We start from the raw sequence: 16745 nt of genomic DNA on the forward strand, positions 1-16745 counted from the left end.
TTTCCATAAATAGTTAAAAAAATTATAAAGGGCTTACATTAGTTTGCCAGCCACATGTCCTGATTATTATTAATATATAATCTTAAAAAACTAAACAAAAGAACAAACTCATGTTGTTAAGTATTGGGAAGGAGTATTTTAAACATCCCAAACAGCAAAATCTCCATATAAAGACGTCCTGAAAATTAGCCCCCTTTCTGGGGGCATAGTTCATGAAAACAGAAGGCCAGAGATGGTCGGCAATAAAAGAGAAAGAGTGCTTATAAAACAAGTGATTTGGGACATGCCTGGTAACTGCCAAGTTCTGTTAAGAAAGGCATGTTCCAAATAAAACTCTTCTTTCTTCATATATTCACAAGTCTGTTCTGCAAATAATCATTTATTTTTTTTCTAAGAGTGAATGATACTTTATGCCCAAAATAAATAGTAAAGTCACCAATTCTATTTGTCTTACTGGCTATGTATCCTTGAAGAAAAATCAAGTAAAATGTTCATAAATTATGATATCTCATCCAATATCTATCGAGGTTTTTGCTTCTTCCCAAATATTTCTTGTTTCTATTTAACAAGATGATTTACTTTTATGTGGTCAATGATAATAAGTCTTTAAAAATCCATTTTGAAAAAATGGAGCAAAAAATAACAACTGCATTATAGCAAAAAATTATATTGTCAACAGGAATTTAGTTTAATATCTTTATAAAAGATAAACAAATTCTTATTTTTTCCTTTATTTTATAATTGAAAAATGAAATCACTTAACATGAATACTTAATACATAATTTCCTTAAAACTTCTCTATGGTGAAACAAAATTGTACATATTTAAAGAGTGTATATAATAGTAACACTCAAGACAATTTCAAACCAACTATTGGTATAACTTTAAATTACTATTAATTGTGGCTATTTTTGAAAAAGAGATGTGCAAAGCTTACTAGGGCCCAGCATACCTGAAATACTTACTTTGTCAGAGTAAAATCTACAATGTTACATGGTTCCAAAAGTGGCATTATAGTGTGAAGACACTATAAACTGCTCTCTCTTTCTCAGAAGTCTCTTAAAACAGACTGGAAATAATGGAAAAATATTCAGTACCCCCTATGTAATAACAAAAATATTTCTGTTGACTACTTTTTGCCCAAAGTGATTAAGGACAAAAAATAGGAATTCTTGTTGCTTTATTATTTGATAAACTGCTAGTAAGTTCCCATTAGAAGTTCTTTAGATATTATACCAAGTTGTCTTGGTCTTCTGATCATATATATACACACACATATATATATGCATCTTTTTTCAAGTAAAGAAATGTTTAACAGATGTAAACTATTTATTGAATATTTGCCACCAAATATTGTTAAATACATTATCTTGCAGCATATCGCTTTCAAGTTAAAATGTCAGAAACAAACACCAATATTTACAATTCTTTTAAGGAATGTTATATAATGACACATTAAGGCGTAAATTCTTTTGGCTTATAATTCTTAAAAGAATGATAATAGCAAAAGTGATGCAAAATCTTCAGTGTGAGATTATGATTAAGCTACATTTTACAAAAATATGGTGTAAGATGGCAATAATCCCATTCAACATCCTGGATTAGATCCCTTCAGGAGGGACTGATAATTTATACAGTCAAACTTTAAAATTTACAGATAAAGGCAGTTTAATACTGCCACTGAGAAGTACATCTCTTAACATATACAACTTTCAGGCCACAGTTTTGAAGGTCTGAAGTATCAAGTTGGTTTGATGAATTAGTCGGTTGGCACTTATGAACACATTTATTGCCCTGTTTAAAAAGAAAAAGAACATGCATTAATTTCACCCCCCAAATTCATCCTTTCAAAATAGTTATCCTTAATGACATGTATCAGTAGCAACAAAATCATTTGGGAAAATAAAAACATCAGTAGTAAGTATTAAAAACTTTCATTCTAGTTTGGGATTTAATGGTGTTGTAGCATTTCAAACTATAGGGTCTAGGAATTACTGCCCCCTGGTGGTTCTGGCTGGCAAGAAGGTGTTGGAGGGTTGCTAATGATAGCAGTCCCTCAATAATCAAGAAAAGTTCATTCACAGGTCAAATAACAAGTCAAATAACTAGCCAAAGGAGGATTCAGATGTGATCTCTTGCTGTGGTTTCAGAGAAGTCAACAAAATCTGGAAAAGTATTATACTCACTCTCAAGGTCTGAAATTCAAAAGAGCCTGATAAATATTTAAGAAAAATTACTTCTAATCTGATTTATACCAACTTTCTCTTCTTTCAAATTACAATTAATACACTTTTGAAATAAAATAAGCATGTGGTTTCAACATCTAGGACCTGACAATGTACAATAATATACTCCTTAAAAATGTTTTATGCTCCACGATATTCTTTTTTAAATATTTTTCAGTTGTAGTTGGACAAAATACATTTTATTTATATATTTATTTAATGTGGTGCTGAGGATCGAACCCAGGACCTTGCAAGTGCTAGGTGAGCGCTCTACCACTGAGCCACAACCCCAGCCCCCCACCATATTGTCTTAATGGTCCATCATTATGTGAACTGGAACAAAAAACTGATGCCCTAGTCCTACAGTGCAGCTTTACTGATTTCTTAGCAAAGTCAAGATTTGTATTTTTATCCCAGACATTTCTCAAAAAAGAAGCAGAAATTGATAAGATCAATCAAAGCAAATTCACCCCTACTATTAAAAAATGACTTAAGAATTAGTTTTCCATTTTCAGAAAACAGGTACAAAACTTATAGCATGTTATTCATACATAAAAAACTGGAATTTAAAGAAGCTGCTCAATTGAAAAAAAAGTATCAGCAAGAAGCTGAATAATACATGACACAGTAAATAAATTCAGATTATTGAAAAGTAGGTTCTAGGGGGCTGGGGATGTGGCTCAAGCAGTAGCGTGCTCGCCTGGCATGCGTGCAGCCCAGGTTCGATCCTCAGCACCACATACAAACAAAGATGTTGTGTCCGCCGAGAACTAAAAATTAAAATACTAAAAATTCTCTCTCTTAAAAAAAAAAAAAAAAAAAAAAGAAAGAAAAGTAGGTTCTAAATTTCTACCTTTCAATGTGCTTATTCCGTAATTCTTATTAACTAATTAGAATAAGAAATAATGATGCCATTGTGAAAATTAATCTTTTAATGTTTTTGGTTATTTGAACTTTGCACAGGAGATGAAAGAAAAAGATAAGTTTATTTTCAGATTAAATCTAGTTTACAAAATGAAGTCATTAAGAAGCATTTCCTGGGGCTGGGGTTGTGGCTCAACAGTAGAGCGCTCGCCTAGCCATGTGGAGGCCCTGGGTTCGATCTTCAACACCACATAAAAATAAAATAGAGGTACTGTGTCCAACTACAACTAAATAAACAATATATATATATTTTTAAAAAGAAGCATTTCTCAGAATTATGGAATAAAATCCATATAAGTAAAATCACTAATATGATATAATGTATAAGATAAATGTAAATATTTCAACCTGTTTGAACTGTTAAAACTGACTGAAAATTAGAATTACAGTGCATTTCCTTATTTTAAAATATTACTACAACAATATCATAATGGTCTGGTATGTACATAGGGATCTTAAAGCTCCAATGAATCAAAAAGAATAGGTGTTTGAGACCTTAAACACTGTTAGAAAACAGGCTTGTTCACAAAACTCCTAGCATTTTACTTCAAATACAAAGAACTATCCATATGAAAGAAAGCTACAGAAAACATGTCTTGCCCTCTGAACCAGTTTATACATTATATGTAAATATGTGTATATATGTAAAAACAAAAACTTCTAGGTTTTCTATAGTTCTCTATGATCAATCCAATGTAAACTTAAAAACCACTCCAAATTTACATATACATCTTACATAAAAGAATGATACCATAAAATCCAATGTAAGCCTCCTTTCCAGGACTGGATCCTAACCCTTGCGGTGTTTTTTTTTTTTGTTTTTTTTTTTTTGTTTTTTGTTTTTGTTTTTTTAGCTACAGATGGACACAATACCTTTATTCTATTTATTTATATAAATATTTTTGTGGTGCTAGGGATCAAACCCAGTGCCTCAGACATGCTAGGCAAGCACTCTACCACTGAGCTACAACCCCAGCCCCCTTGAGGTGTTCTAAAATCACCTGGAATGCTCTCTCACCAAATATCTAGACCCTAGACCCACATTGGGATAAATGAGTCAGAATTTCTGAAACTGAAGTCCAGGAAAAGGGATTTTAAAAAAATGGACCCCAAGTGATTCTAAAATGCAAACAGGATAGCATACTGATCTCCAGGAGCTTCATTATCACCTGAAAACTTCTTAGAAATGCAAATTCTTGTCCCCCACCCCCACACCAGATCTACAGAATCAGAACTACTGAAGTTTTAGAACCATTGCTTCAGGAGTTGGTAAAAATGCTTTTATATTTCTAAAGGGTTAAAGATAAAAACAAAAGAATTACATTATGTGATAGGTGAAAATTACACAAAATTAAATTTCAGTGTCTATGAACATTTATTAGAATATAGCTATATCCACTAGTTATATTACCTATGGCTGCTTTTGTGTCACAACAGCAGAGGTGAGATGGGCAGTTGCCACAGACTTAGAATCTAAAATATTCACTATCTGACCCTTTCCTGAAAAATTCTAACAACTCCTGCTACGGACTACATTAATAGCTGGGTTAGCAGCCATTCATTTTCTAATAATCTCTGCCTTTGTCACTAACTGCTCTGAGCATTACCAATATTTTAATAAAAGGGCTTAATTTACATGGTTTTAATATCATATAAACAACATTATCTATTCAATTTTAAAAGAAAAGGAAAACAACATTACTTACTTGCCATCTTTAAAATATGTTTTCAGAGTATCACTGAAACTTTTCGAGTACTTTACAAATTCTTTCTTTTGGTGTTCAAGTGCCTACATTATGAATAGCAAGAAAAAAATAATAAACAACAAAGTCAAAGATTAGAGTTTACACAGAATATGGCATATATGTTTCAGAGCATCATTTTTAGCAATATCTATTTAAACACATGTAACAGCATATTTAAATTGAGTACAAACCTAATGGTTAATAACATAATTTTCAATAATCAAATCCTCTTACTATTTAATTCAATAATATAACCAAGTGTAAACAATATTTCGGGTGGCAAGGAGCAAGGTTTCTACTTACCCTGCGGTTCTGGTATTGATATTTCTTGAAGACATTATTCACTGTATCAAGAAGTTCTTTTATTGCACTAGCTATATCCCTGTTAAGAAAGGAAACAATCTTCAAAATCAACTATATTTGAAAGCAAAATGTGCATGCACGTATAACTACTAATAGCAGACTCAGGATTATCATACATACACTTTACCATGGGCCAATGTTTGATTAGCTGGTTAGAGTGGGAGTTTAGTTTCAAAAATTTTTCTAAGGTTCTAATTGTCTTCCTAAATCAACATGATTTCATTATCATTTATCAATTTTAAAAGAAAGTATTCCTATCCCTATGTCTTTCTTTATCAATTTTTGATTTACTTTCCAAATGCCAATGTATTGAATTAATGAATTCGCATATAATAAATTCAAGCTACCATACTCTACACTTCGGTTATTTTATAAATGATTTTATAAAATTTTACATTTCATGTAACTAATTTCTGCATTAACCAACATTTCACCTTATATACTATTCTTTTTTTTTTTTTTTGTGGTGCTAGGGATCGAACCCATGGCCTTGCACGCATGCAAGGGAAGCACTCCACCAACTGAGCTATATTCCCCAGCCCACCGATCAGTTTTTAATGTTAAAACACTTCTTCAATGGGCCCCTGTAATCCCAGTGGCTCTGGAGGCTGAGACAGGAGGATCACAAGTTCAAAGCCAGCTTCAGCAATTTAGTGAGGTCCTGAGCAACTCAGTGAGACCCTGTCTCTAAATAAAATACAAAAATAGGGCTGGGGATGTGGCTCAGTGGTCAAGTGCCCCAGTGTTCAAGCCCCAGTACAAAACAAAACAAACAAACAAAAAGGCACTTCCTCCCGAGAGGAGGCCTCTTCTCTCCTAATGACATTTTAACTTCCACCTACCAACTAAATATCTTTCAAACCTTGCTATTTCTTTTGGAAAATATACTTAAAGTAATGGGAGAGACAAGATCCAAATACCCTACCTTAACTTTTCCAGCAATCATCCTTTGACTATACATGCATCATCATATTCCTACTCTTTGTGAGAGAAAAAGAGATCAATAACTCTCATTTGAATTGATTATCCTTCCTTCCTAACCATGTAACATTTTTCTGAACCATTCTTGTCTTTAATATCTATGCCCTTTTCAATTTCCACATTCTAACTTCATAGCAATTTTTTTTTTCTGTCAATATGAACTCTACATAACTGCATTCTCAAAAAGTCTCACATTCTCTAAGGGTGGAGGACTTCTATTTTTTACATCCATTCTCTTAGCTGTTAAAGATTTTGCTGTTCAAATGTAACATGAACTTGAAGATATGAATTAAGACATAGATGCATACCATCTAAAACAATAAATATTACTAATTTTTTAATCACATGTCATTTTTTAGTTATTCATACCTAAAAAAAAAAACAAAAAAAAAAAAAAAAAACAAATCTCAGCTTCACTCTTTGGGGGAACAAAAAAATGGTCAGTGTCCAGGATTCTGTGAGCATGTGCATGTTTGTCAGCATAGTTTTCAGTAAATAAGCATGTGGAAATTCAAATAATTATAGGCATACAGAATGTGTATTTAATAAAAGCATTTTAAACTATTATAAAATAGTTAAATTTTTAAATAAATACTTATTCATCCTGTATGTCAAACATTGGTATTAGGCAAAAACATTAAAACATTACATATTCAAATAGGACAATGAATATCACACAGAAATGCCATCTATTCACTTTTTTTTGGTCTACAGTTCAGTAACAGCACTTCGCCAAGGGCCAATGTTTGACTATATATAACAGCTCTTTTCATTTTCAACCAAATATGATCTTTCTACATCGCTGTGATGTACAAAAATCCATCACTATTTAATAAAATGGTGCCATATGACCATCCTATTTTCCAAGAAAAACTACAATATCCAGAAATAATAAATGTTAAATCTACTCAGAGAGCAAGGTTCATCAAATTCACAATGCAGCTATCTAGGAATAAAATATATAGTGATAAGAATTTACATAAAATCCCATTGTGTATTATATTTAATGGTCTGCAAAAACAGGATCATAAAAATGTGCTTCCAGGGTCGATCAATAAGACGAACATATTCTTTCTCTATACAGGATACAGGTCAAAAGAGTGGTTCTGAAATAGGGTATTTAACATATGGAAGGAGAGGGAAAAGAAAAGGCAGGGAGAGAAGGGAGAGATTTGATAGACCCCACCTCACATCTGCTTTTAAGAATTTGGAATCTGAAAAATAAGGAAAAAAATGAAACAAAAACCAAAAATTTAAAAAGAAATTATTCATATATATGTGTTTTATACAGGAGAATCTGTCTCTACTTTTAAAACAGGGAAAGGAAAGTCACTTACCAAAAAATAAAACTTAAAAAAAAACCCTGCTAGGTGACTGCTAGTAAGCCACATCTGAAAATTATTTTTTGGGACAAGGAGCTAACAAGATTTGATGCCTTATTGGCACAGAACTTTCATAAAGGACTCTATTGGCAACCCAGGTAGTATACACCTATAATCTAAACTTGGGAGCTGAGGCAGGGAAACTGTGTTCAAAGTAAGAACAAAGCACTAAGCAATTCAGCAAGACTCTGTCTCAAAATAAAATGTAAAAAAGGGCTGGAGATATGATTCAGTGGTTAAGAATACCTGGATTCAATCCCTGGTATCGAAAAAAAGAAAAAGATTCTATTGACCAAGTCTGTTTATCTTTAAGCTTGGCCTTCAACTTGGATATTAGGCAAGACACTGCTAATGGCTTACCAAATGCTGAAAAATGTGCTCTATAAACAATCTAAAATAATTTATGTCAAATAATATGTTTCCTTATGTACACAGAAAATAATTTTTGTTTATGACGCCAAGGCTTGTTTTAGGGAAGCAAATCATATTAGTAATTACCTGAGAGTTTGTTTCCTACATGAGAAAACACCAGCACAAAAAAATACTTAAGATGATACAGAACTGGAGTAAAATAAAACTATCCTATAATGATGAAGTTTGGAGCAGATGGATTCTGTGATGAGGGACAGAGAGTGTAAGTGAAACGAGAAGAAATTTAGCAATTTGCAGCTATTTAGTAGTAGGGCAACTTTTGGGAAACATATACACTTTCTGAAAGACAACAAGTATCAGATGAAATGTAACATATTTTATAAAAAACAGATGGAAGCCAGCATGGTTGAGCATGCCTGTAATCCCATCAGCTGGAGAGGCTGAGGCAGGAGGATCATGATTCAAAGACAGCCTCAGCAACTGACTCAGGCCCTAAATAACTCAGGGAGACCCTGTCTCTAATAAAATACAAAACAAGGCTGAGGATGTAACTTAGTGGTTAAGTGCCCCTGGGTTCAATTGCTAGCACACCCCCCCCCCCCAAAAAAAAAACAACATGGAAAAGTAAATCACGCCACCCCAATCCAAATGATATATACTTATACCAACACCCTGAAGGAAGAAACCCCAGTACTAGACAACTCTAGAAAAACTACTCTGAAGCCATTGTGAAACTGACTGGAATATACACACATAGACCACAAAGAGTAAACCAATGAATGCATGTTTTTTTTTTTTTTTCTTTTAAAGAGAGAGAGAGAGAGAGAGAGAGAGAGAGAGAGAGAGAGAGAGAGAAAGAGAGAGAGAATTTTTTTAATATTTATTTTTTAGTTTTCGGCAGACACAACATCTTTGTATGTGGTGCTGAGGATCGAACCTGGGCCGCACGCATGCCAGGCGAGCACGCTACCGCTTGAGCCACATCCCCAGCCCAAAATGCATGTTTTTTTGATCTAGTAAATCAAGTTTCAACTAGTAAACTATTAATTTGAATGCCTCAGACTTGAAATCTACAGCTGTGTACAGTGATGAATGTCAGTAATCCCAGAGGCTTAGGAGGGTGAGGAAGGAGAATGACAAGTTTAAAGCTAGCCTCAGCAACTTAAAGAGATCCTGTTTCAATGGGGGGAGGGGGAGGAGGTCTGGGGATGTGGCTCAGTGGTTAAGTGCCCCTGAATTCAATTTCTGGTACCCCAAAACAAATCTACAAGTTAATTCTATAAAATATCTGCATAAGTTCAAATGTAGTCAAACAGAGGCATTGATTAATCAAAAGAAGTTTGAAACTATTTACCAGATCATTTTTTTTTCTCATCAACTTTGGGAATTTTTTTGTTTTGTTTTGTGTGTGGTGCTGGATATCACTCAGTTTGATCCACATGCTAGGCAAGCACTCTACCACTGAGTTTCAGATACAGAACTGGGGGTAAAATAAAACTATCCTTTTTTTCACAATGCTAGCACATGCTTTGATTAGATACTAGAGTATATACTATATAAGACTTTATGTACACGATTTCTTTCAATTCTCACAAATACCACCCTCATTTTAAGAGGGGGAAATAAAAATGACAGAAGATAAGCAACTTATAAGTAAGAGCACAGAACCACGTGTTGGAGGAATGGAGACTTAAACCTAAGTCTGTTAATACATTAAAAAAAAAAAAAAGCACAGTTACTAGTTGTCAGGAATCATTTTACTATTTAAATACAACCTATAGCATCACCTTTAATACACAGTATAGCAGTTCTGACACATGCTTAATGAAAAATGTTGCTAAGATAAATGGTTGAGTAGGATAAATACCTTGAATATGAAAATAAAATATTTTAAAGATAAAATAGTAATTGCACAATGTGTTGTGCTTGAATGATGCAACATTTTTTATTCTGGTGGGATTTTATCCACTATTAGTCCAACAATTAACAGTGGAAATGACATGTATCAAAATGTACCAGAATATATCACATTGATACAAATAATTAGATCTTAGCAATCTATGCTATTCATACATGGCTGAGTTTAACACTTAGAAATAACATACATATCTAAAAACATACCAGGGCAAACTATTCTTCCTAAAATGATTAGGAAATAAATTTACATTGCCATTACTCTTAATTCAGTTATGCTACCTACACTCTAGAAGATAGAACTATTACTATTTCCCCATAAATGAGACAAAGTCCCAATAAAACATCTATTAATAATAAATGGGACAAAGACTGTTCTATGGAGAACACTCTTCAGTTCCTGAGTTCAACTTCCTCAAGACTAAAATGTAGCTATTATTAATGTGGTTTTCAAACTGTATCTCCCTAGTGTCAAAAGCTTTAGCAGATCTGCCCCAGGGGTTCCCCGCTGAAAAAAGGGGGTGTCAAAGAAAAAAGGATGAGGGTTCTAGGCCTATTATTTCTATCAAAATACTGTTATCTCTCTTACATACTGGCATTCTACATAAAACATTCTTTATTATACTTCTTTCAAATAATAAAAACCTTTGACAACTGCCAGATTAGATCAACATCGTGATTAGAAAGCAGCAGAGAAGACCTTGGTATAAGACCTTGGGAATAATACCTAATTCCTGTGCTTCAATTTCCCCTTCTTTTACAGAAATTGTAATAAGTTAACTTAGGTAAAGTGTTTAAAATAGGGCTTGAAACAAAACGGTTTCTATATAGGTATTTACCGTTATTAAGATGGCATTGATCCTATAACCCCTATTTCAATGATCTGAAGCAAAATCTGATGAAAATGTTATTTTAAATATCAAACCTTCATAGATACGTAGCACGGCTTATCACTAAAGATACAATTATTTAAAAAAAAGTGCCCAGGTCTGAGCACATTTGTGTTATAATTACCCTTCTTGCTGCTGTTCTGCAGCCAGCCTGCACTATAGTCCCTTGGTAGATTCTATTTTAGTTAACTTGTATACTACCAGCAAGAATTTGGAGGTTCACACTTTGGTCAATATGATTCTATTTGTGTTCATGACATGCCACAAAACAATAAAAATCATTAACAAAATTGGTATCTTATTACTATTCTTTCAATTTATCTAATTTCTCTATTCATTTTAATCTGACATTTATACTTTTCCACTAGTTATACAGTTCAAATTACACTGTTGTGCACATTTTAGTCACTGTTGTTTTTAAATTAAACCTTCTGAAAATATTAAACTCTTAGGCCAGTTTTGAAATAAACAAAAACGCAACATTTACAATTTTCAAATTTCATTAAAATTAATATTTCAACTTAATATCATGTTAAAATTTAAAAAAAAATCTAGAATATACAGTTCCTTTGAAATGCTATTAAGGGAAGAACCAAAACAAAAAATCACTTACTTGATTGTCTGCAGAAACCTCACTCTGTCATTGATCTCATCTGGGATTTTACTGAGAATCTGTTTAAGTGCTCGTGCCTTTTCATTTAGGTCCTGGAATTCTGGCTCTGGTCGTTCAATCATATACTCTGATAGGACAAGCACAAAATGAAAGACATCATGCAACTAATTCCCTGACAAATTCAGGTCAAAGAATTTCCAATTATGGTCAAAGGGAGTGGGGGAAGAGAAAGGTCAGATAGTTAGAAAAGACAAGGTTGCAAAGAAGATTCATTAGAGTTTAATTTAGTCCAGAAGTAACAGTAGGGTTTCCACTTTGTAAAAAAATTAGAGGATGAAAAATTAAGCATTCCCAAGTTAGGGTAAACAGAAATACCTTAAAGTGTTCAGAAAAAAAAAAAAAAAAACAACAAATTAATGGGAAAGTTGAGTTTAATAATTTTAAACACCCATACTAAAAATAATTACAGTTCATTATGTCAAATCCCCAAAACCTACTAAAATTTTCAACATATTCTTGAAATCTCACTGAAAAACACAATACCACAAATCCAACACAAGGGCCGGGGTCACAGAATAGCAATTTTGAAGAGGTTCAACCAGTCTTTGGCAGAGGGGAAATAAGCTTATCACCAGGTTCACTGTGGATCTGGAAGCAATGCAACTCTATCAATTCAATCTAACATAAGCTGCAAATGCTTGTTTAAACAATGATGAAAGTTTTACTATAAATCACAGAATCAGTTAAAACATCTCCTATTTGTTTTCTCTTAATAAACATGTAAAATTATACCTTTTTATTTTCTAAATTACTGAGAAAATGGCTACTAATATTAAATAAAACCCATTTCTAATTGTTATTTTTTTTTTAATATTTACTTTTTAGTTGTAGTTGGACACAGCACCTTTATTTATTTATTTATTTTTATGTGGTGCTGAGGATTGAACCCAGGGCCATGCATGTGCTAGGTGAGCACTTACCGCTGAGCCACAACCCCAGCCCTCTAAACATTTTTTAAAAGCAAAAAACAAAACTACAAAAGAAAAAAAAAAAAAAAAGAGAGAGAAAAGAAGTCCCAAATATTTGCTTGAAAAAAGAAATGCCGTACTAAAAGTTTAAAATGACAAACAAAATGCTCATCACTTTCAAACTCAATAGAAAATAAAGTAACCATCCCACAGAGCTTATAGTGAAACTGGAACTTGCTATATATTTTACTAATGGGGAAAAAATTAAAGCACGCATTATCAGCAAATACTGATTCATACCATTAAATTTTACAAATGTTAGATAAAAACAAAGAAGAGCTGCTTTTCTATTTTATATAGATTGCTTCTACTATCATTACAATAAGAAGAGTAAAGGGAGAGGAGGGAAGGAAGAACCTTTTGTCAAGTGACAATGATCTGGAGAAGTACTTTCAACAACTATAAAACTGAACAAGGCTGTTCGTTCTGATACCTTCTACATCATCAGCTGCCATTCGAAGAAGGGACTCCGTGAAATTAACTTCTACACTTTTTTTCTCTAAAATTTTCATAATGATGTCTTGTGTGAGACCTGGATTTTCTTTTTCAGCCTATAAGAAAAAAATGCCAGTTTTGAAACAGAGACATGGAAACAGCATTTTAAAGTTCACTGCTGAGAATTTGTTGGGAATGTCGTAGACAGATTACTTATAACACCAGAAGTATTTGTGAAGCAAGTATGCTTTGTTAGAGCTTGTGTATTAGTAACTTTTACTATATCCAAAGTTCCCAGTTTCCATTTGAACATAAACTAGTTAATATTTAATTATCCATTATATTCTCTCACAATAAAACTAATAACAAAGAAACAACAATCATATATATTTTGGTAATCCATAAAATTACTCTTTTAAAATACACTGAGGATTTTTAGTTTAACATTGCAACTTGAGGATCAAACAGTAACTCATTTCACTGGTATTGGGCAAATCCTTTGCATTTACATTTTAAAAAATGTCAGGAAAACCAAAAATAAAACAAAAACTAGAATTTCTTCTATAGTTTTTTTGAAGCTATATAATTTTCCATAATAATTTTAATATCCTGTTTAATTTCTGTGGCATAAATATTCACTAGCTTTCAGAACACCATCTACTATCTTTTGTGTTTATTGCACTAGTGAATTTGCATTGGTTCTGTTACTTGGACTCACTAAGAATTAATATCTTCTAGCCATATGAAGACTGAATATAGAGAGTTCTGAGTTTAATGAGGCTAATTTTCAAATTTTTGTTTTTCCTAGTAATCTGGGCACATTTATTTAATTTTTTTAAAAATCATATTCAAAGTTTGTTTCCTTTAGGATGCCTGCCAATTTAAATCCTTATTGTTGATGATTTTTTTACCCTAATATTGAAAGCAAATAGAAATACAATTTATGATCCTAATCAGATGGCAATCTTTTTGCTTCCTTATGTGTCAAGTACACTTAACCTCTGCCTCTTCAATTCCACTCTGATATCACTGCAGTTACAGCTTTCTTCTGTTCCTATTGCTCTTTCCATTATAACATCTTGTTTCTTATTAGATCTCAAATATCAAAAACTGAAAGGTCGTGGAATGAAATGGGAAAAGAGAATATATACATTTATCTCAATCCTACTATCATTTCAACTGCTGTTGAACACTATTCACTTTGATAGATTAATAACAATAAAGTGTGTCCAAATGAATTTCATTTCTTTTATAGCTTATGTTGGTTTTTCTGCCATGGATATATTTAAGATAGAAACAAACAAACAAAAAGATGCCTTTAAAAGAAAAGTTATTCAAATATGGCTTAAGATATGTTATTACAGGATTAACTAGGTGAAGTGTGAAAAAATTACATTTAATGCAGTATTTGGTAGCAGTACTTTACCTTCCCTCTCAAAACATTATTAAATCTACCTCCATAATAATTAACTTGTGTGGTGAGGCAGGGGAACTACTCAATGTGCTTCAGGAAATGTCAGCAGAAAAATTATATTAAGGAATAAAAGAATTAAGTGCAGTATGTCTGAACACAAAAGTTTTAAAGACTAAATTGATTTGCCTTCCCCCACTCAATGGCAAATCTGAAATATTACAAGTCTTACAGAGGTCTTTAACTTTCTGAGTTTACAATGTCATTAATGTCAAAAGACATATCTGATTATGCTGTTTATTAAGTAGTTAGGTTCAAATAACATAATAAATACTATGTCCTAAGCACTTAGTAACCTTAGTAAATAATAGATACACAATGAAAAAAAAGTATTTACTTCATTCCTGAATACTTATTAATAAGATGTTGCATGTATCAGGCACTAAGCAATTTCTCAGAAACTAGATTCAGATTGAACCTGCAACCTCCATTTCCTCTATTACATAGATTATTTTGTGGTGCTTACTTTTTATCTGAGCAGAGACCAACAGTCCACTTTCACAAAGCTATTATACCATTTAAAGGAACACAAACCAATGTAATAATATGTTGAAATTGACAACTACTTTAAGATATAGTTCAGGCAGTATCAAAAAGATGTTGAATATCACATTTTGCTTTCAAAAAAATATTTCACGGCACCTTTCTGAATTTGCTGTGAGGCCCCAGGATGCCTGGGCACATAGTTTGGCAATAATAGTTATGTGTCTTCTTGCTAAGGTCCTATTTAAGCAAACTGCTTCTCAGTTTAAAAACTTAAATTTACAGAATGTCTCTGATTGACAAACAAGTAGATGATCTACCTGCACTTGCAAGTTTCTCCTCAGAATTCAATCTTGAACTCCAAGGGTATCCAATCTTTAATAAAGAAGCCAGTATGTGAGACAAATATACTAAAAGGAAAAATGTACACTCTTATGGCTCAGTGATTTTCAACCTGAGAGACAGGACAACCTATAAAGAGCCCAGAGGGTATGGGGGTAGGTGATAAAGTAAAATATATATCTTACAGCATCTGCTCCAGTCCACCCCGTGGATGCCTAAAAAGTTTTTCCTCTAAAAGCAAATAAACTGACAACTATCAAATAGTATTTAGACTTACACATATTTTACATATATTTTAATCATGAATTATTTGTATCTTACCTTAATGAAAGCAGCTCTCAGTGTCTGAGCTGCAGACAAATTTACTCTTTCTAGCTGCAATAAAAATTTTAAATCATTATTAGTATCAGTTTCTTGGGAAAAGCACATTTCTGATATTCCATTCTCTTATAATCATATCAATATATACACTGTTCAATTAACAAAAGTACCTGTTAATGATTATAAATAATTTTAATCCTTCAAATAGGTTATCTAAAATTTTCATCAAAAACCTTTGAATAATTATGTTTTTAGTTATTTCTTTTTAAGTACAAAATGCAAAGTAACAATAACAGTCAGTCCTTATAGAAAAAAATAAACAAATTTACTTGAATTACTGAAAATATGGAGGCTTAAGGGTGAACTCTTAATGCTGCATTGCCACAGCTGTAGTCTTGCTAGGCAAATATATTCCAATGTGTCTATGTGTGATGAATATAAAATGACCAATAAACGGAAAACATTCTATTTACCACCTTATTTCTTTTTAGTTATTTTTCAACCCCTCAACCAGAGGTTAAATGGATATTCTCATTTTATTGATTAGCAAGTTGTGATGAGGAAAGATCTATTTGATACTCAGAAGACCGAATGGTATGGATTTCAGAGAGTCTTACCACCTATATTCTACTGTACCAGTATTAAGAAATGATCACCTAAAATAGTGATTAAACTTTTCTATGAACACATGTGAACATACCACAGTGAATTTCACCTTTATATATTTCCATAATGCACTAATTTAAAAAGAAAAACTATAAACAAATAAAGATGAGTAGGGTAGAAGAAAGGGAATGGGGAGGGAGGCAGGCAGGGAAAGGGGAAGTAAAGAGAACTGAATTGGAGCAAATTATATTCTAGGATTGTGTAATTATGTCAAAATGAGCCCCAGTATTTTATTTATACACACACACACACACACACACACACACACACACCTATATATAATGAACTAATAAAGTTCAATTCAAACAGCATTAATTTTATGTCAAATGTATAGTTTTATTAATTATAAAAGATAAATGTCTTTATTATATACATCACATTATATATTAAATAAGTTGATAATTATTAAATAATAGTATAATATTGATATTACTTCATTTTCCAGTGAACCAAAGAAAGCACAGAATTTCATAAAAATACTTTTCTGTTGAAGAGTTAATTGCCAAGCTTAAAAAAACTAACTTCAGTTAAATTCAGAATTTGTTAGTCCCTAAGATTGGGTTAATTAATATAACCCAACTGCATATATT

The 16745-nt window shown here is 32.3% G+C and overlaps 1 protein-coding gene across 2 annotated transcripts in view; it reads right to left on the minus strand.

Annotated features, from left to right (window-relative positions):
• Positions 1-308: 308 nt before the first annotated feature.
• The window catches only part of PDCD10 (programmed cell death 10), a 43624-nt gene continuing 27187 nt past the window's right edge, over positions 309-16745 (minus strand). For both annotated transcript variants that reach the window (XM_081301138.1, XM_081301139.1), the window contains exons 3-8: positions 15490-15543; positions 12871-12988; positions 11410-11536; positions 5198-5276; positions 4856-4938; positions 309-1794 (exon numbers count right to left, since the gene is read on the minus strand). In XM_081301138.1, coding sequence (XP_081157264.1) covers positions 1713-1794; positions 4856-4938; positions 5198-5276; positions 11410-11536; positions 12871-12988; positions 15490-15543 — 543 coding nt within the window. In that variant the 3' untranslated portion in view covers positions 309-1712. The remainder of the gene's footprint in view (positions 1795-4855; positions 4939-5197; positions 5277-11409; positions 11537-12870; positions 12989-15489; positions 15544-16745) is intronic.

The sequence above is a fragment of the Spermophilus citellus genome (genome assembly GCF_964194105.1).
Source record: "Spermophilus citellus genome assembly, chromosome: 7".
Lineage (NCBI taxonomy): Eukaryota > Metazoa > Chordata > Mammalia > Rodentia > Sciuridae > Spermophilus > Spermophilus citellus.